At 43.8% G+C, this 22,797-nt stretch overlaps 1 protein-coding gene across 2 annotated transcripts in view; it reads left to right on the forward strand.

The window, feature by feature from the left end:
• LOC126203145 (prolactin-releasing peptide receptor-like) overlaps window positions 1-22,797 on the forward strand; it is a 918,861-nt gene that overhangs the window by 535,334 nt on the left and 360,730 nt on the right. For both annotated transcript variants that reach the window (XM_049937389.1, XM_049937390.1), the window contains one exon: window positions 20,245-20,393. In XM_049937389.1, coding sequence (XP_049793346.1) covers window positions 20,245-20,393 — 149 coding nt within the window. The remainder of the gene's footprint in view (window positions 1-20,244; window positions 20,394-22,797) is intronic.

The following is a 22,797-nucleotide window of genomic DNA, read 5'->3' on the forward strand; positions in this document are numbered from 1 at the left end:
AAAGCAGACGGGGAGCGGCAGAACCCGTGCGACGACAGAGGCGCAGCTGATTGAGATGCCGACGCACCTCACCAGAGGCCCCCAAAACCAAATACATCGCGCGGCCGAGGCAGCGAAGAATGCTCCCTGCGAGCTAACGCCGTGAACCTCGATAGTTGCGATAGAAGACAACGTCGCCAGGAGCAAAAGCAGGAGTCTGCCGCTGCACAGGAACCTGATGCGGCGGATGCAGCAAAGACATCAAGGTTCGATGAGGACGACCGTGGAGCAACTCAGCCGGCGAGCGACCATCGCGGGGCTGAGAGCGATACGAGGACAAAAAGAGCAATAACGCGTCCTCTCGAGAATGCGACTCTTTCAACTTCAACATCTGTGACTTGAAAGTCCGGACCAATCGTTCAGCGGCACCGTTTGACTGAGGCGAAAACGGCGCGGATGTCAGATGTTGAATACCATTGGCCTTGCAGAATGACTGAAATTCTGCGGACATGAATTGTGGGCCATTGTCGGAAACAATAGTCTGTGGAAGACCTTCAATGCAAAAAATAGCAGACAACGCTTGGATGGTGGCAGAAGACGTCGTGGAAGGCATCCGGACAACAAATGGAAAATTACCGAAGGAATCGACAACAACCAACCATCGAGCATTCCAGAAGGGACCAGCAAAATCGATATGTAAGCGTTGCCAAGGGGAAGTGGCTTTTGGCCACGCAAAGAATTTCCGCTGTGGTGCGGATTGTTGTTCGGCACACGCCATGCAAGAAGAGCACATATTCGGAATCGCAACATCGATTCCGAACCAAGTACAGTGCTGACGAGCAAGTTGTTTCGTACGCACTATACCCCAATGTCCTTGGTGAAGAAGCCTTAAGACAGAGGACCGTAACGAACGTGGGACCACTACTCTGGACTGATCATTATCAGAACGCAACAACAAAACACCACGTCGAACAAAAAGTCTCTCCCTGTGAGCAAAAATTCGGCGAACCAACGGATCCTCGATCCGTGACTCTGACAAGGGCCATTGCGTAGCAACAAAACGCAAAACAGTAGCAAGGACAGGGTCAGCAGCTGTGGCTGTAGCTACACGACGAAAATCAATCGGAAACGATTCGACCACGTCATCGGTTTCCGAATCAATGAACATGCAAGCAAGTTCGGAAGAATCGAATGCTTAATCCTCAGCAACAGGCAAACGGGACAACGCATCAGCGTTTCCGTGCTGAGCAGTGGACCGATACAAGATATCGTAGTGGTTGGCGACCTCATCACGCAATGCGTGGGGAACATTGTGCGCTCTGAAAAATTTCGGTTGCGCGTTTACTTTCAGTTCCAAATGTGCTTCAGAGTTCTTAGCGCAACCACGGCCCGGTGCAAAAATATCTGCAAATTCTGCACATAGACTAGAAACACTGGCTGAAGGCACAGTCTGATTCACTGATAGGACCTGATTTACTATAGACATGTTAAACAACTGAAATAAATCTAACCCAAACAAGTTCACTGCAGTAGAAGAACGAAGAACGTAAAAAGACACAAGTTTTGTTTGTCCCTTGTATGTTGCAAGAAGAGTGCACTGCCCTAATACAGGGATAGCTTGTCCGGAATAACTATTTAACTGAACACGAGCAGCACGCAACAGTGGTGCGCCCAGTTGTTTGTACGTGGCGTGATTGATCAATGAAACTGCAGCTCCAGTATCGAGCTGGAATGGGATCACTTGTCCGGCAAAGTCCAAATCTACAAAAAGTTTATTGTCCTGCTGACGACAAGAGCGACTTGCACGTGCAATTTGAACTGATACTGGTACAGAATCACGCGCGACGTGACGGGACTTCCGTCGACGTCGACGCACACTTTTTGTGGGACGAACACAGTCACTGTTAGCGAGAGGAACACTGGGCGGAGTGGCATGAACGACATGAATGTCCATGGGCAAAGGTTCACGAGCCCGAGTGTCCTTGGTGCGATTCCGGCGCGGAGCAAAGGGCCTGGAATGGTTGTGAGTGTCTGATCTGAGTTTTTTCTGTCAAACACTTTGAACATGTCCCTTCTTATTACAGAAAAAGCAAATAGCCTGGCGTGACGGGCAATTCTCACGCGAATGTCTAGTTGCACACCGCGGGCATAATTTTAGAACTGCATTGGCATGCTTACGCCGCACACGTGTTTGCGAGCTAGGCTGCAGCTGCGCGGACGTGCGCGAGGGCAGGTGAGCATTCCGTGCAGCGGGCCCGGCGGGCCGGTTAATGTGACACACGGCTGGCGAAGTTGCAAATGATTCCTGAGCAAAGTCAAGTGTGTCTTGCCTATCCAATATGTCTATCACTTGTTAAAGGGAGGGATTTACTAGTTTCAAAATCTGTTCCCGTATGCGAACATCAGAAACGTTCTGTGCAATTGCATCACGCACCATAGTATCTGAATAAGGGAGTCCACAGTCACATTCAAATGCACACTCCCTAGTAAGTCCTTGCAAAGTTGCAACCCACTCCCGATTAGTTTGACCGGCCGTACGTTTTGTACGGAAGAACGTATACCGTTTTGCAACTACATTAACTGTTTCTTTGAAATAGGCATCTAAAGCAGACAAAATTTCTTCATATGACAGAGTTGCTACGTCGCGTCGGGGAAACAATTTCACTATCACACGGTAGGTGGACACACCTACACACGAAAGCAAAAACGGCTGCCGCTCATTACCTTGAATTCTGTAGGCGGCGAGATGAAATCCAAATTGTCGGGACCATTCTGTCCAAGATTCGTTGGCTGCATCAAAACTACGGAAGGACGGTGCAACGGCGTGTTGTGGCTGCGGCAGCGATGAAGCGGCGGCGGCCGCATCGTTTTGCAGCGCACGTTGACCCTGGACGAGCTGTCCCAGGGCATCCAATAACGCCTGCGTCTGCTGATTCTGCAAGCGATAAAATTCGGACAGTACATCTGGAGAGTGTGGCGAAGCCATGACACAAGTAAATGTAAGCAATGAGAAAGAACAAGATCCTGATTAATCCGCGTCGCCAATGTAGTTGACTGTTAAGGCAGCCAGTCCACAGTGAAGTAGCCGAAAGGGCACGCGTCAACTCACGCCGTCTGGCGTTAAGTCTGGAACAGGATTCGTAATGAATGTGATAAAGAAAAGAACGTAGCTACTAGAACACTTAACTTTTATATTGTCCTTTGGTGTACAGCATTCTGGATGATACAAGTGAGACTCTATCTTGAGGTACATGCAACGTTACAAATGGTTAATGGCGCCTTGATAGGTCGTAGCCATTAACTTAGCTGAAGGCTATTCTAACTGTCTCTCGGCAAATGAGAGAGAGGCTTCGTCAGTGTAGTCGCTAGCAACGTCGTCGTACAACTGGGCGAGTGCTAGTACGTCTCTCGAGACCTGCCGTGTGGTGGCGCTCGGTCTGCAATCCTGACAGTGGCGACACGCGGGTCCGACATGTACTAATGGACCGCTCTCGGTTTAAGCTACCACCTAGCAAGTGTGGTGTCTGGCGGTGACACCACACAGTTCATGTAAAAATTTGTTTTGTATTTGTTTTCGATGGCGAAGTGTTGCAGGAACGTTGTGACGCTGTATCTTCTGTAGGATGACCAAATAAGATATTTCACAGAGCCCTCTAATGGGTAGACCGCAAGGAGACTGAAACAAACATTTAAAATAAAATCTTTTAGATATTAAAATGGAACAACAATACCCTAAAAAGTAAATTAAGGGCAGCAAATATGTACTAGGGACGTCCAATAAGTAATGCAACACTTTTTTTTCTACAAGCGGCTTGGTTTTATTCAGGACACCAATTCTCTATATAACTCCTCACTCTACTTTTCAACTTAATCTCTGTTCAATACCACGGCGTTACGCCATCTTACTGGGATGGGCAGTAGCCTCGCATGGTACCAATCAACTGGTCGACGCTGGAGCCAATGTCTTGCTATATCAGTAGCCTTCCCATCACCCACTTACTGCGTCCACCAGGCGCATCCCTTATTGCGGCAAACAGATGGAAGTCGGAAAGGCACGAGAAGCAAGTTGTAGAGTGGACGAGGAAGAACAGTCTACTGAAGTTTTGCGAGCTCCTCTCGTGTGCGCAGACCTGTGTCTTGCTTTCTTGTCATGGAGAAAGATAAATCTGTCTGCACTTTTGTGGCGACGGATACGCTGAAGCCGTTTGTTCAGTTTCCTAAGGGGCCGGACGCCACACGGGAGATCGGGCAGGTTTGCTCGACCTACTGTAGTTGCGATGATTAAAGACGCCTCGCCCTACGACTCACAGCGATATTGTACGCTGCCGGTTCTGCGTCGATGTGGTGCAACCGCCTGTGCATATCTGCGATGCACTGGGTTTCCTTGAAAAGAAACTCGGTGGCAGCTCTCTGGTTGTAACGAACCTCCGTTACAAAAAAAATGGCCCTGAGCACTATGGGACTCAACTGCTGTGGTCATAAGTCCCCTAGAACTTAGAACTACTTAAACCTAACTAACCTAAGGACAGCACACAACACCCAGCCATCACGAGGCAGAGAAAATACCTGACCCCACCGGGAATCGAACCCGGGAACCCGGGCGTGGGAAGCGAGAACGCTACCGCACGACCACGAGATGCGGGCACCTCCGTTACAGTGTCGCCACATATTGGAACTTCATGAAACGACAGGGGCTGACGCGGGAATATTCTACAATGTCCCACAACAAACTGCGCATTTTTTTAACTGCCCACTATAAATTGCGCATTTTTGCAACCGACATAGGCGAGAAAAACGATTGTTGTTTTACTTACTGAAAGCCCCACGTAAATCACACACACACACACACACATACACACACACACACATACACACACACACGAGTATGTAAAGAAAGGATACAATTCCATAGGATCCACCAGCACCAGCAGTGTCGCCAGCATCATTCATTTGTGTTCCCACTGTGGTGTTTCTTGTTTTCGTGTCGTCTCACAGTGTTCATTCTCTGCATGTGTTTATGGCTCTCGTCTATGTTGTTTTTTAGTCTACCGTTTCTACTCATCTGGTTTTGTTCTTGTTAATGCATCACTTTATACCATTCTATGTTATGTGTTATTTTCTCATTTGCCTGTGTTTTCTCTGTAACTCTCCTGGCTGAAGAGTGGCGTATTGTGCCACTCCCAGCCCGACCCTTTTTGGGGAGTGAAATAACAATAAAGAAAAAAAATTCCCTAAGACAATACCTAGTGGAAGGTGAAGGGAACAGGAAATAAATACTGTCCTTCATCGAAGTGAGGCACGCAGAACGGAGCCTGAAGAGACGGCACAGATTGGTAAGCTGTACTGAATGGTGGACGCGAATGGTCGTGAGAAGCATTGCTCTGACGTCGTAGTACAAACGTTTTGGTAATTTAACTAATAAAAGGATATTGGTCGTGAACGATGGTGCACACGTTGTGTCTCTGGTGATGCAGAGGTGCAGTTATGCGAACTTATAAAAAGTACTTAAAGATAATGGATCATGGAGAATGTTGGGTAAAGCGTAAGAAGTTTCTGAGAGTGATAATATCTGAGTGAAAACACAACGAGTTTGCGAAAAACGTACCTGAATGTCATGACTGCGAGTATTGAAACTGATTCCGATTTCATACTTTGTATGGAACTTTCACAGTCAAAATAGTATTCACGGTTGCTACGAAAAGCTGTGAACTAACTAACAGCCGTAGTATGTTACTTATTGAAAGTCATGTGCAGCACACTTCAGTACCTCATTCAATTGATATTGTTTTGTGTACCCATGGTAGACGGTCGAAATGAGATAACAGAATTGGAAATGGGACATCGAGTGCATTTATGAATAGTCAAAAACTGTACTACCGTTCTATTTCCGAATATCCTAGTTTGTTATCTGCCTACAAACTCATCGTAGGGCACCTTCTTGTCATGTTGATTAAATCGAGGCCGAAGAGTAAGGAGTCCACAGGCTTAGAAAAAGTTCTGGCTAGGAACCCGGGAAAATTCTGGTCGTGTATATAGTCGTTAAGTAGGTCTAAGACTTACATCCAGTCACTCGAACACCAGTCCGGCGTGGCAGGAGAACACAGTGAAACGAAAGACAAAGTTTTAAATTTCGCGTTTAAGAAATCGTTCACCTCGGTAGCGCAGCGGTAGCGTTACAACCTACCACGCAAGGGGGCCCGGGTTTGATTCCCGGCAGGGAAGTGGGTGTTGTGTGTCCTTTATCACTATTGACACGCAAGTCGCCGAAGTGGCGTCAACTAAAAAGACTTGCAATACGGCAGCCGGACCCCGAAGAGGATATCCCGGCCAATGAATGCCGTTCGATCATTTCATACCCAAGAGAATCATACGAATACACAGTCATTTGATCATCGCACAAAATCCCATAAGTCCATTATGGATGGTGTAGCAATAAGCATTCCTGGCGTAGAGAAATAACTGAAAGAGTCGAAAGCAAATAAGTCGCCAGGTCAGATGGAATCCCAGTTCTGCTTTATAGAGAGTACTCTACGGTACTGGGCCGTTTCTCGTTACTTAGCTTGGATTTATCGCTAATCTCTCGCCCAGTGCAAAGTCTCAAGCGACTGTCAAAAGGCGCAGGTGACTCCTGTATACAAGGAGATCCCATATTTCTGGATTTACGAAAAGCGTTTAACACGGAGCCCCACTGCAGACTTTTAACGAAGGTACGAGCCTATGGAAAAACCCCTTAACTAATATAACTCATTACATTGTCCTCAACGGCGAGTGTTCTTCAGAGACAAGGATATCGTAAGGAGTGCCACTTGGAAGTGTGACAGGACTTCTATTATTTTCTATATAAATAAATGATCTGACGGACAGTGTTCGCAGTAGTCTGCGGTTGTTTGCTGGTGATACTGTGGTGCACCGGAAGGTGTTGAAGATGAGTGACTGTACGAGGATACAAGATGACTAATTTCCAGTCTGTGTGATGAATGGCAGCTAGCTCTAAATGTAGAAAAATGTAAATTATTGCGGCTGAATAAGAAAAAGAAGCTCGTAGCGTTCGGCTACAGCATTACTGGTGTCCTGCTTGACGTACTCACGTTATTTAAATCTTTGAGCGTAATGTTGCAAAGCGATATGAAATGGAACGAGAATCTGAGGATTGTGGTAGGGAAGGCGAAAGGTCGACTTCGAATTATGAGAAGAATTTGTTGAGAGTGTTGTAGGGAAGCAGCCTACTCACGCCTTATAAAATTCACATCAGTCTTTCCATTGTGTGCCAGCCTAGTCCGCTGTAACTAGCTCTGACGTCATAAATGTTGCGCAATACTTTAAAAATCAAGTAAATAACCTGAAACGTTTCTAGCATGTCAGGAGTAATACTAAATCGATATGTGTTGAACACCAGTTCAATAACTTTAACCATTTTCGAAATTTGGACGTTTTTCTGTAAAAAATCATTGGCGCAACAGAAAAGAGCTCTAAACTCAAAAATTTATATTTAGATTCCTTTTTCATAATAATTTAGGAGAAACAGTATTCTGGATCTCACAAATTAAAATTTTAGTTGAAATTCAAGATTTTCTGGTTTTCGTCTTAAAAATTAAGGAAGCAAGATAGATTAAGTAGGCGAATAAATAAAGCTAGGATGTTTAAATTTAAGTAGAAGGGAGATCCTCTATAACCATAAAGATGTGAGAAGTTTTAACTGAATAACTACAAAACTATAGCGATAGCGTATCTCCAAAGGGCAAGTTCAGAGCTCGTCTACTGCGTGTAGTGTAATTAAATTAATTCTCTCGCCCAAAATATTTGACTTAGCCACGTCAGACTTTTATTATGATTACTTACCTGTGTGCTGATTGCACATTTAAATTGAGAGCTTCATTGGCCATCAGCAAAGGAAGCAATGATTTATTCGATAACTTAAAGTGGTGCATTGCTAGCCCAGCGGCTAGTCGGGAGAGCGGATTTGATCAGGGGTTCCCTTAGCCATCCGCACCGCGGCTTTATATATAAGAACGCTGCGTGAAAGAAGAGGCCCCAGCTCTCTCCAGACACTGATTAGCACACCACCTGTGCCGGGAGTCGCGTCGCGTTGTTATCATTGCTATAAACAGCCTCGGATGCCGTAATAAGTTACTAGGGATACGCATAACCATGAAATCGTTTTCGAGTGAAGTGATAATTCAGGGATGACTTTAATGATCTATCTTCAGTTTGCGTATATCGTATTTTCACGTGCCGCCGTGGGACAGACATTCTACCATTATTTAGCGTGGCGTTTGATGAACATTATCATCAAATTATGGCGAGCATTCACTTAAACATTTAATTTGAACAGTTATAGTTGCAATAGCGCATTAGGCTCTGAACTGCTCTGGTAGTTGGATTGTGTGGATTCTTTCTGGTCTGTGACTTTCAGAATATAGTGAACGTTTTAGAGAAATGGTTTTTGATTATGAATCGCAGACAATCTCCTAATTCCTCAGAGCTATAAGCTGTAGCTATAAATGTATTTCTCAGATGAAGTGGGCACTAGGAATTTTAATTACAGGCTTCACATTTTGCTAATCACTTTCTGGTTGCCAATATTGTAGTTAGAGAGCCAGTGTTGAGAACGGCAAATAACAGCAATAAATAAATAATACAAAACATATAATACCAATAATTCCACCCGCCGCCCCACAGTGTGGTTGGTGTGTAAAGGAGACTGCATATAGGACGCTGGTGCGACCTGTTCTTGAGTACTGCTCGACTGTTTGGAATCCTCACCAGGTCCGATGAAAATAAGACATCGAAGCAGTTCAGAGGCGGGCTGCTAGATTCGTTACCAATAGGTTCGAGGAAGACATAACTAATACGGAAAAGTTTCGGGTGCTCAAATGGGAACTATTGTAGGGAAAGCGACGTTGTTTTCGAGGAGCTCTATTGAGAAAATTTAGAGACTCCCGATCCGAAGCCGGCAGCAGATTGAGTGTTCTGCCAACAACATACATGTGGTGTACGGACCACAAAGATAAGATACGAGAAGTTAGGGCTCATACGGAGGGATATAGGCAGTCGTTTTTCCCTCGGTCTTTTGGGAATGGAACTGGAAAAGAAATGGCTTATAGTGGTAGAGGATACTCTCCGCCATGCACCGTAAAGTATGTAGATGTAGATGTGGATTCAATATATAGTAGGCGATGATACCGAGGGGGCTATGTCATCAACATCATCAACAACAACAGCGTAGCATCCATAGCATCGGGAAGAAACAGACTTGTGACCAGTGACTCAGCTAATCTGAGGAATTCCAGTTTATATAAGGCAGTTCCGTCTAAATAAAACCCATTTTATTGCTCTGAAGTTCTCATTAACTCAAATAAGTACTTTCACTGCTACTATTTTCAAGTCGTGATGGACACTCTATTTTTCTTTAGTTTGGTAGTTATATTACTACTTGTTCTTATATATGTATGTGGTTCTGTACTTCATGTCTTGAGAGTCTTTTTCAGGTCCGTTACTAGAGGGTATCAACACGTGTGTTAAACATTCTAATGACATGCCAAATAACTTTTACTGCATGCTGCAATAACTTCAAAGTTACTACGTTTCAACATAGTCTCCAAGCCTCTGTAAACAACGGTTGGAACGGTCGTTTATTTCTCCTTGATCGTGGGGCCAGAACAACCGTTGTATGAATGTCCTGATCTTAGGAAAATCTCTTTGTCCTCACGGTTTCTTTCTAGATTGCCTGGACGAGCGTCATTCTTCCCGAGTAGAATCATCAATTTCTGTGCTGTCATGGACAAATTGGTGGCACCATTCCACCACGGCTGCAGGCGACATTGCATTTGGCCCACATACCTGCAGAACTTCACGGTGAATCTGTGTGTAATTGTACTGCCCCGCGTACTTCAACTATAGAGTAAGTTTCCACTTACTGCGCCACTCTGTGATTCCACTGCCATCCGTACCGCAGGAGAACTGTATTTGCAGTAAATCAGGAACATGTAGTCTCTTCTAACAGTCTGCCACACTTGTTGTGCAATGACCTTTCCGTGGTATGACATATATAACTTTCTTTCTGAAGTCCTTAAGTATTTCTCCAGTGAATTAGAGCAGTGTGAACTACTTGGTCACAGCACTGTTCCTAAAAGACGAGGGGCTCAATAAGTAATGCAGTACATTAATTTTTCTTATCTAATTTCGGTTGAAAAACTGCGGAATTTGTTATGGGTCGTCATGGGATATTCCCGCTTCAGCCCCTATAGTTTCTTGAAGTTCCGATACATGGCGGCGCTCCCAAACGTCGGCTAGAGAGCCTGTATAGGGAGAGAGTGGCCAACCGGACGATACGGCGGCCATTTTTCTGCGGGCGGGACTTTTGAATGGCCAGTAGTCGAGTGGTGGAACGTCTGCAGAACGAATTACAGATGTCAAAAACAATACTGTACAATTACTAACGTGTTTACTGCAAACATGTAGGCCTACCGGCTTCATCACAAAACGCTTCATTATTTCAACTCGTATTTAAGATCGCTAACGCTAATTACGTACTAAAAACGATATACAACTAAATCTAACATGCGTGCACAACGCATAACAAGTCTTTCAATAATTGAAATACCTTTTAATAGTTTCCAAAAGTCCTCTGAACTTCAATTCAACTCAAAAGCACGGCGAACATAGGAAGCGCGAGAGACGTTTGGCAGACAAATGGCGCCAAAGCTAATCAACCAATCACGGGCAACTTCACCTATGGCCACTCTCTCTGTATACAGGCTCTCTAACGTCGTGGAATATTCTCGCTTCAGCCCCTGTACATTCATGAAATCCCGATAGGTGGCAGGGCTATACGTAGTCTTCAAAATGGTGACTAGAACGGAGCAGAGAGCTGTCATTGACATCGTTTTGGCAGCAAACCAGAGTTTCGCAGATTTTCATTGGCCTTTGCATGTCTACGGAGACTCGACAGTGAACAAAAGCGTGTTGAGTCTTTGGGCGAGACGTCTGTCATCATCGCATCAAGGTCGCGCAAACTTGTCCGATCTCCCGCTCGCCATCGGGCCGCACACAACTGAGACTCCTGCAGTGTTGGAACGTGCAGAGTCCCTCATTGTGAGTGATCGTTGGATGACAATCAGACACATTGCAACCCAGCTGGACGTCTCTGTTAGCAGTGCTGGCAAACTCGTCCACTGGATGGGGCACTCAGAAGTGTATGTTCCCTCGCCGCCTAGTATAAAGGGCAAGGGCAATTAAGATCCATCTGTGCAGAATTGCTTGCGCTTTACGAAGCTGGTCGTGACATTTTTTGTCGAATATCGTTACAGGCGATGGAACATGAGTTCATCACTTACAGCGGAAGATTTTTGAAAACATATTCAGCGATCTTAAATGAGGTTAAAATTAAAATTTAAAACAATCTTGATCGCAATATTGTTAAAATATTTTTTATTGGAGTGAGTGACCGGTTACACGAGCGTCGAAGGTCGACGGAACTCATCTAGCAGTGTCCATCCTCCGCTCTGGAGCCTGAAGATGACTCTTTCATAGAGTCGAAACCGGCCACTCACTCCAATAAAAAAATATTTTAACAAGATTGCGATCAAGACTGTTTTAAATTTAAATTTTAGAACGGAAGCAAAACGGCAATCCATGGTGTGGCGGCACACAAGCTCTCCTCTGAAGGAAAAGGTCGAAGCCACACACTCAGCTGGTAAAATCGTGGCGACGGTCTCCTGTGAAGGGGCTATTCTGTTTGATGTCCTCCCCTCATTTGCCCAACGATAAACTCTAAAGTGTATTGTGCTACCTTCAAGGAATTGAAGACACGACTTCAGCGCCTTCATCGCCACGAAAATTCAAACGACCTTCTCCTTTTTCATGACATCCCAAGGCCTCACGCACGTCTGCGCGCCCGAGAGAAGCTCACAAAACTTCATTGGCCTGTTGTTCCTCCTCCAATCTGGAGCCCGGACTTCGCGTCTTTCTACTTCCTTCTGTTTGGCCCAATGAATAATGCACGTTGGTGTTAGCAGTACGAGTACGATGGGGAGGTTATTGAGGTAGCAAGACGTCGGCTCTGACGTCAGGCGCTGACGTCAAGCACTAGAGTGGTACCATGCAAGATTAAAGGCCCTCCCATTAAGGCGGCGTACAGCCGTCGCATTGATTGGAGAGTTTGTTGAAAAATAGTGTTATGTAGCCAAAAGAAATAGGGTAATGTAGCAAGAACTTTGGAGAGTAATATGATGTACTGGAGTCTTGAATAAAACCAACATGCTTTCAGAACAGAAAGTGTTGCATTACTTTTTTAATGACCCTTGTACAAATGCTTGTTTGTGTGTCCGTTCCCGCCGACTGCTTGGGGTTTCGAGTTAAGTCATGAAACTTTCGTTGTCTCGGTCGGTCCTGAGAAGGCTGTGTTGGGAAATGTAGCTGAGGAGATGCCATAAATATTTCCGTCAGTCGAGCAACAGCTAGCCGTCATGCCGAAAGAACATCCACAAACATGGGCAGTCATGTGCCGGCTGAAATTGTAAGTGGAGACGGGCCAAACTATGTTCAATGGTTCAAATGGCTCTGAGCACTATGGTACTTAACTTCTAAGGTCATCAGTCCCGTAGAACTTAGAACTACCTAAACCAATCTAGCCCGAGGCAGGATTCGAGCCTGCGACCGTAGTGGTAGCGCGGTTCCAGACTGTAGCGCCTAAAACCGCTCGGCCAACCCGTCCGTTATTTTGAAACGATAGTATAATGTAACATTTGAAAACTCGAATACAGAATTGGTGCTGTGAGTTTTTTGAGTCATCAATATTCTGATTGGTTTGATGTGACCTACCATGAATTCCTCTCGTGTGCCTATCTCTTCGTAGCACGTGCGCCCTACGTTCTCAGTTATCTGTTGAATGTACAGCCCGCACTGGTACTGTGTTTAATAAAAGAAAACATGGTGCATAGTAGGTTGTATGTAGACCATCTTTATTTAAATCGTGCTACTCGTCATTTTCAAGCTCTTGTAAAACCCACGTGGAAGAGTATTATAATGTATACATACCCCTCCTCACATCACCATGTTAAGTAGCACATTATACAACCCACTTTAACATACCACCTTACTGTGCAAAATTCCCACTTACTTGTGTAATATTGCCTTTTACATGTCATAACTGTCGAATTATTTCTCACTACATGTTAAAAGGAAGCATTATATTCCATCCTTAACATTGTGAATGGCTGTACATTAACGCGACAACTATAAACATCGGATTGGGGAACTTGACAACTAACTGCAGCTAATAGGATGTTGCCAAAGATAGACACACATGACACTCAATTGTGGGTACACCTTATTGGACAAATGAGTGTCTTTTACACTCACAGTTCTTTGCGTTTTTGTTACCAACTATCCTCCTTACCCATTTTAACGGAATACAAGTCAAACAAACTGACACATGTTTATGTGTGTCGATTTCCCGCTATGAGAGGATTCTCGTGGTTCTTCAGTAATAACGTAATCTTAAAAACAAATATTATGAAAATTGTTGTTCTTTTTTCTATGGATTACTCTTCTGTAAAAAATAAAATAATTAAAATAGAAATAAAAAAGTCAATAGGTTGGTTTCTGTATGTCTATGCGTATCCACCATATACTGATTACCTACGACAAAAGCATTCGTTAAGCCTGATTCACCAGCTATAAATGGAGTGTTCATTTTCCAATATTTTGTGGTACTTGCACTTTATTGTACTTCATATATCATTGTTAATTAATACGATAAAATATTTTACGTCTGCTTTTATGGCCGTTTATGGTCTGCTTTTATGGTTTTCGGTTGCTGATAGTTTGATATAGGACACATTAATTAAGTGCAGCAAGTCAGCAATATAGGGTGATCATTGTTCATCTTCGCTTGCTGGAACACGTCTCTTCTACTGAACAAGTGCTCGAATCTCTTAAAGTGTCCACTTTAGAGCCCTTGTCTAATAGATGTTTTTCTTATTTTGATCTTAGGAACCTGTGTCTAAAGGTTGTCGATGTCTTTTTGGAATATATAGTGTGAACGTTGTTAAAACCGACAAACTGCTGGGGCGAATTCCTGACTATAAAGGGACGAAAACAGATCCTGTGAACACGTGCCCGAAAATGCACCATTGCCATGATAGATGGCGCTAACGAATGACAGTTCCTGAACGTGCCGTGTGTTCCTTGGGCGTTGAAGGCTGCGTGATTGAGCAGATTACTGTAAGCATCAGAATGGTCCGGCATTCATATCGAGAACAAGCCGTGATGCTGTTTATGTACGGCCGAACAGATGCAAACGGAACGGAGGCAGCACGACTGTACCAAAACAAGTACCCTCACGGACATCAACCACATCACACAACATTTGAACCCCTTTTTGGGCCTTTGTGGGATCATAGGTCCTTTCAGACAGACATCGTGCAGGGAGGCGGCGGACTGTGCGTGCACCAGATCTGGAGGACCAGGTTCTACAGGGTTTTGGGACGATCCCTAAAACAAGCTCCAGTTAAGTGGCCCGCTAACATGGTGTAAGCCAAAGCGTGATTGGGTGTATCTTGCATGACAGCCGCATCCAATGGAGGCCATCTTTGAACATCTGTTGCGACGCGGATGCGGTGGAAATCTGTACAGTGTTCCGGGGCGATTTGTTGTGGTTGCACGCGACCCGTCCATTTCTGAATGTGCGTTCAAAAGACCTTTTTCATCCGTTTACAGTCAGGATTCTGTCAGTGCAGTTCGTCGGTTTTATTGATGTTCACCCCGTATATGTAATGTGCCTCTGAGATTTATTATCGATAATCCTACAGTGTTTAGATGTATGTGTATCTTTGACAAGAGCATATCACCACTGTTAGTTGTCAAACAGTAGTACTTACAGCGAAGTTCCGAAAATGATGTTTGAAATTGTCACGTTAAGGTGGATCTATTAACTATGTAAGGATGGAATATAAAGTCTACTTTTTACGTACAGTGAAAAATAATTTGACAGTTTCGACACTTAATACCAAATATTACACACGTAAATTGGAATTTTGCACGTTAAGGTGGTATGGTAGTGTGAGTTGCGTAATGTATTACTTATATAGGACGTTGTGAGAAGATGTTTGCAGACAATGTGATACTTTTCCACATTGGTTTTAAGATGCTTGAAAATTATAAGTCCTCGAAATCAGGTAATCGCACGATTTGAGTGAAGATCGTGTACGTAACACCTACTACAGGCCATGTTTTCACTTACTAAGCAGTGACAGGCGATGAACTCCCACGGCAACAAAATTTTGTGGTTCCAGAGTGGTCGTACCATTCTCCATGTTGATCTCCACATAGGCGACAACTACATATATTATCTAAGTGGACAGTGTGACGGGATTTTGGAAGAAACTAGTAAAATTAATCATAATTGAAATCTATTTTTCCGAAAAAGAAAAATCAGGAACGACGATTATATCCCTTACTGCTATCCGTATATGAATGTACAACCTAACCTAACCTAACCTAACCTAACCTAACCTAACCTAACGTACTATCATCACGTTGCATTCCCAGCTCACTCTGAAGACATCTGAATCATGTGTTCGCTTAAAAACGGGTCCTGTTTCACATCCAGCTTCTTTATCATATCAGATCACCTCTTTGTTTTATCTTACGGTGACCTACGAAAAATTTCGTGTGTGAGGCAACTGTACAAAATCAACATTTCTATCAAGCATCCTCTCTGTCTGTAGCATTCTCTCCGTCCGTACCATCCTTCGAATAACGCTGTCGTTGAAACTTTATGGCAGATTAATACTGTCTGCCGGATCGAGACTCGGACTCGGAACCTTAGCCTTTTGTGGACGAATGCTCTGCCAACTATGTCACAACTCACCAACCCAACCTCACAGCATTACTACTGCCTGGATCCCGATCATAGCTTCCAAAAGGTGCCCGGACACCGCTATGTAATGCAGAAGTGACCGCTAGATGTCACGAAAGGCAGACCCGCCTGTATGAAAGGATGCGGGGAATATTGTGTTGTTGATGCAGAAGCAGTAATTGCATAAGGAGGTCATCACGAGAGCTCAGTTGCTTTTAACGTGGTCTAGTCATGGGGTGTTACCTGAGTAACAAATCCATCAGAGACATAAAAGTAGATATCTTAGTTATTGCTAAATAACTCAGATCACTTAAGAAAGGCATGTCTTCTGGTCTAGATGGTATACCAATCAGGTTACTCTCAGAGTATGCAGACACAATAGCGCCTTTCTTAGCAACCACTCACTTGACGAAAGGTCTGTTCCTATAGACTGGTAAGTAGCACATGTCACACCAATATTCAAGAAAGGAAATAGGAGTAACCCATTGAATTACAGACCTATATCACTGATAATTTGCAGTAGGATTTTGTAGCATATACTGTACTCGAACATTATGAATCACCTTGAATAAAATGACTTACTGATACATAACCAACACGGATTCAGAAAATATCGCTCTCGTGCAACACAGCTAGCTCTTTATTCCCATGAAATAATGAGTGCTGTCGACAAGGGATCTCAGTTCGATTCCATATTCCTTGATTTCCAGAAGGCTTTTGATACCGTCCCTCACGAGTGGCTATTAATCAAATTGCGTGCATATGGAGTACCACTTCAATTGTGTGACTCGATTCGTGATCAGAGAGGTCACAGTTCGTAGTGATAGATGGTAAATCATCGAGGAGAACAGAAATATCTGGCGTTCCGCAAGGCAGTGTCATAGGCCCTCTGCTGATCCTGATTTACATAAATGATCTACGTGATAATCTGAGCAGCCCCCTTACATTGTTTGCAGATGATGCTGTAATTTACCGTCTAGCAAAATCATGAGACGATTATTCCAATTACAAAATGATCTAAAGAGATTTTCTGTATGGTGCGAAATGGGGCAATTAGCACAAAACAAAGGAAAGTGCTTGGTCATCCACGTGGGTAACTTTTGGGTATACGATAAATCACACAAATCTAAGGACTGTCAATTCGACTAAATACCTAGGAATCACAATTATTAGCAACTTAAATTGGAAAGACCACATAGATAAAATTGTGGGGAAGGCGACACAAAGACTGCTCTTTGTTGGCAGAACACTTATTGGTTCAAATGGCTCTGAGCACTATGGGACTTAACATCTATGGTCATCAGTCCCCTAGAACTTAGAACTACTTAAACCTAACTAACCTAAGGACAGCACACAACACCCAGCCATCACGAGGCAGAGAAAATCCCTGACCCCGCCGGGAATCGAACCCGGGAACCCGGGCGTGGGAAGCGAGAACGCTACCGCACGACCACGAGATGCGGGCTGCAGAACACTTATAAGATGCGACAAACCCACTACAGAGACAGCCTACATTACACTTGTCCGTCCTGTGCTGGAATATTGCTGCGCGATGTGGGATCCTTACCAGGTAGGATTGACGGAGGACATCGAAAAAGTGGAAAGAAGGGCAGCTCATTTCGTGTTATCGCGCAATATGGGTGAGAGTGTCACTGATATGATAAGCGAGTTTGGGTGCCAGTCACTGAAACAAAAGCAATTTTCTTCGTGGCGAGACCTGTTTACGAAATTTCAATCACCAACTTTCTTTTCCGAATGCGAAAATATTTTGTTGGCTCCCACCTACGGAGGGAGAAATGATCATCATAATAAAATAAGAGAAATCAGAGCTCGAACAGAAAGCTTTAGGTGTTCCTTTTTCCCACGCGCCATTCGAGAGTGGAATGGTAGAGAAGTAGTATGAAAATGGTACGATGAACCCTCTGCCAGGCACTGAAGTGTGAATTGCAGAGTAACCATGTAGATGTAGATGGAGATGAACAAAACTTCAAAAGTTGCCCAAGCCGACTGTTGGTAATGTGACTGTTGAAGTGAACATTCACAGTCAAACCAAAACTAGACTTATCTCAAGCACTGGCGCACAGGGGCCGTCACACATTGTGGAGCGTGGTGGTAATAAACTGCATGAAAGGAGTAACTTGTGAATTCTAAAATGCGATCAGATTCCAGATGCGTAGAGAGCTAAAGAGAATGTGGTACAAAGTTCGAGCAGCTCCTCAAAAGCCACACATTTCTGTACTCAGTGCTAAGCGACGCTTAAGGTGATGTACAGAGCGGCGGCACTGGACGGTGGATGACAGGAAACGAGTAATCTGGAGTGATGAATCACGCTATATCCTTTGGCAATCCGATGGAACTCTTTGGGTTTGACGATTTCTTGGAGTCCTGTCATCAAGCGTAGCTAGGTTAGAATGGGACAGCAACTTGTATTAACCAATTTGTCATAGAAAACAGCGTAGGTCGTAGGATTTAGTAATTTTATTTAATTGATGACCGGTTTCGGGTCACCTGAACTCACTTTCAAATCATCCAAACAGAAAAAGTGGTATATTCCATAACAGCATGCAAACCATGTTAAGATTGTACATACACTTATATACAAGTGAAGCAGTTCACAAAAAACTTAATTTTGATGTACGTATATGTACAATCTTAACATGGTTTGCATGCTGGTATGGGATATACCGCTATGTCTGTTTGGATGATTTGAGAGTGGCTTCAAGTAACCCTAAACAATGGCTGTTTTCCACATCAAAAATAGTTTTCCGATAGTAACAGTCCTGAAGAAGGCTTGACAGCCCTACCTGAACCAAATGGAATATCTTTGGGATGGTTTAGGACGTGAACGTCACTCTGGACCTCAGGCTTCCGCATCACTACCTTCTCTAGTTTCGGCTCTTTAGAAAGACTGAATTGCCATTCCTCCACAGACATTCAGACACCTGACGCCAGCGAATTCAAGGCGTCATAAAGGCGGAAAGTGGACGCTTTCATTTTAAGATCCAGTAATTGGTGTCCCGATATGTTACATCAGGAAGTCTGGCTTGTGGGACTAGCATTCAGAACGAAAGAATACTGCAGAAAATTTGTTCAGTTGCAGCCTATATGGTTGCTTCCAGAATAAACGTTTCACTTTTCATCGTAGTGTGTGCTGATTTGAAACTTTCTGGGAAATTAAAACTGTGTGCCAGATTAATATACAGGAAAGCAGAAGTTCTCGGAAGTCTGAAGAGAGACTAGCAAAAGTTAAGCTGTGAGGACGGGTCGGAAGTCGTGCCCGGCAGGTTCAGTTCTCAGTCGATAGAGCATTTGCCCGTGGAAGGCAAAGCTTCCAATTTCGAGTCTCAGTGGGGCACATACGTTTTATCTGTCGTCAAGTTTCAAATCATTCCACACTCCGCTGCAGATAGATTTATTCTGGAAACACTAGAGTTCAAAAATGGTTCAAATGGCTCTGAGCACTATGGGACTTAACATCTGTGGTCATCAGTCCCCTAGAACTTAGAACTACTTAAACCTAACTAACCTAAGGACATGACACACATCCATGCCCGAGGCAGGATTCGAACCTGCGACCGTAGCAGTCGCGCGGTTCCGGACTGAGCGCCTAGAACCGCTAGACCACCGCGGCCGGCAAACACTAGAGTGTCACAGTACTTTAAGCAGAAATGTTCTTCCTGCATCAATGTTCGCGAGGACGGCGCGTTGAACAACTGTTGTGTATGTAATATTTTCTCCAAGTTTTTGAAACAAAGAAAATCATTACCAATATCTATTACATGTTTCGTTGCCATCATCAGTAGACTAACGGCAATTTAGATTTTTTTGCCATTTTCCGTAATAATACTGGACTCATTCGTTTACTGATCAGCATTCCCTGTATAAAAACATTTGCTCTTCTTCATCATTCTTGTACAATACTTGTGCCAGCAAACTCTCGCATGGATGTTGTGAAGCTTTTACTAGTACAATGTAGCTGCGTTAGAAGTATCGATAAATTTCGTTCATGACTACGATATTAATTACGTGTCAATACTGATGGATCAAGAGTAATTCCAAATGACCATAAGTAAAAGGACACACATTAGAAACGCAAACAAATAATAAAAATCATTATTATATTATCTGTTTGTGAACCACTTTACTCTTGTGATTGGTGTAGTCGGTAACTTATGAAAACTGATATTAATCAATGGTGGACTAAATAATCTCGTGTCGCTAGCCAAATAACAGCAGAATCTCGTCGAGATTTTTGAACAATTTTTTATGGCGTTCAGAACGCTCGTAGAAACGATTCGTAGTGATAATGATGCGGAAGTCACGGCTCCTCCCTCTTGGCGTGGTATGGTGTGGTGTGTGTTAGAAGAGGAGGACGAGTGAGCAAGCGGTGTGTTGTGGTGCAGTTCCAGGCGGCGCTGCTGCAGCGCTGGAACCTGCCGCACTTCATGTGCGCCTTCTGCCCCTTCGTGCAGGTGCTCAGCGTCAACGTCAGCATCTTCACGCTCACCGCCATCGCCGTGGATCGTCACCGGGCCATCCTCAACCCACTCAGGTGAGTCATCGAATTGTGCATTTAGTTTCTGTAGTCCATCATATAGACATGGAAGCAAAATTATGGCTGGTGAATAATTCTTAGAATGTGGATACCAACAACTGTCTTCTACGTCTGTTGGCATCTTTATTCTACGTACCTTGCTTTCTTTGTCATAATGCGTTTACCCCAATAAGATACACTGGTTTGTGGCACAGCCCTGTAATTGGCGCAGCACATATGACTCTGTGGTCTTTCACACATGTGGCTTGATTCAGTAGCCCCTACCTATAGGCTTTAGGCAACCCGCAGCACCTTCAGAAACCACGTGCATGATTTTTATAATCTCTCGCTCGCTGCATCCAAACTATTAGCCCTACACGAAAAAATAAACAGGATATTTGCAGGAAATTTTATGTAGTTAAATTTTGCACTGGAATATATTTTCGCTGGAGACCACAGTTTTCGAGTTATTCAAAAAAACGAGTTTCAAGGGTACTTTGTAGGTTTTTCTCGAATAATACGAAAACTACGGCCTCTAATGAAAATCTATCCCATCACAAAATTTAACTATATAACAATTACTACAAAAAGATTCCATCCATATTTTGCTATGGGACTAATAGTTTGCATGCAGCGAGGGAGAGAATATGAAAATTTTGCATATGGTATCCGACGCCGTTAGGATTACGTAAACCCTAGATAGGAGCAGCCGAATCACCTTGTTTATTCATTTAGTCTGAAAAAGGATCGCTTACTTGTGGAAAGGCCTACTTGAGGATGTAAACCCATTTGTACAACGGAGAAAAGAGCACTTACTTGAGACATTATATTGCTCTTTTTTACTGTTCCTAGATGCTGCCAATTGGAGCCCAAACGTGAAATGAGATGTGCTGAGAGGAGGAAATATGTCATATTCGTCCAGATTTGGAATTTATTTTTCTTAAATTATCATTTCATAGGTATTTAGAAATTTACGAATTTCCACTAATACAGAAATGCGTAACCTAATTCACTGTCAGCGAATAGCACAGTCGAAACAAGGAGCTCAGGGGTTTCTTCTTTTACTTTTTCCATCAGTCTTCTTGCTGGATCGATATGCCCCGCCACGAATTCCTCTCTTGTGAGAATCTCTTCGTATTACAGTATCGCTTGCACCCCTGTTCCCCGATTATTTGTCGGATGTATTCCAATCGATATCTTCCCTTACAGTTTCTACGCTGTACAGCTCCCTCTAGTAGCACAGAAGTTATTCCCTGGTGTCTTAAAACATGTCCTTCAACCAGTCGCTTCTTCTTGTCAGTATTTTCCACACAATCAGTTTGTCTATTCTGCGGAAGATCTAACCATTCCTATCCTACCAGTCCACGTAATCCGCACAGTGTCTCTATAGCACCTCATCTCAAAACCTTCGATTCTTGTTTTCTGATTTCCTCACGGTCTGTGATCCACTGTTATACAATGCCGTGTTACAAACGTACATTCTTAGAAGTTGCTTCCTCAAATTTACGCTTATGACTTATGACGGTAGCAGAATCCCTGAAGTTCATATCCTTCGTTGTCACCAATTTAGATATTAAGTTGTCCGCTAGTATAATTTCTATTACTGTGCGATTTATTCTCTCTCCTTACTCTGTACTCATTGAAGTAGGGGGCCACCGGAGTGGCCGAGCGGTTCTAGGCGCTACAGTCTGGAACAGCGCGACCGCTACGGTCGCAGGTTCGAATCCTGCCTCGGGCATGGATGTGTGTGATGTCCTTAGGTTAGTTAGGTTTAAGTAGTTCTAAGTTCTAGGGGACTGATGACCTCAGCAGTTTAGTCCCATAATTTTTTCCATTCTTCTGTGCAATATTATTGTTAGCAATATTGGTGCATTAGATTTTAAGATAACTGTGTGAAATCTCTAGCTTAATCTGGCCTTTCGGGGTTGTGGGAATGATATTCTTTCCGCAGACCTGCCGTATATCGCCAGTCTCACAGATTCTTCTCCTCAAATTGAATAGTCCTTTGGTTTCCGCTTCCCCCCCCCCTCCCCCCCCCCAATGATTTTGGAACTCCTGAAGGAATGTATCTCAACGCTGTTGCCTTATTGCATCGCAAGTTCTCTAAATTATGAATATGGTACAAAATCCGCCATGATTTCCCTGTCTAATTAAGTCACTAACATGTGATGAGACAAGTGTTTCAGGACTTCCTTCGTGTTTTTATTCGCAGTTCTCTTTTTTGTGATTTTATGATAATCCTCCACACCCGTTTCATTACTTTCTGGTGCCGGCGCTAACCGCCTTGCTCTTATGCGTCCTCCAGACCTTATAATAATCTTCATCCCCATTGCAGAGGCCTTCAGTCTGCTGTTTCCAGCTATTCGCTCTCTCCTATGCGTTTAACTTTGAAAATACTCTAGGAATATTTTTCGATTTCTTC

The sequence above is a fragment of the Schistocerca nitens genome, chromosome 9, assembly GCF_023898315.1.
Source record: "Schistocerca nitens isolate TAMUIC-IGC-003100 chromosome 9, iqSchNite1.1, whole genome shotgun sequence".
Taxonomy (NCBI): Eukaryota; Metazoa; Arthropoda; class Insecta; order Orthoptera; family Acrididae; genus Schistocerca; species Schistocerca nitens.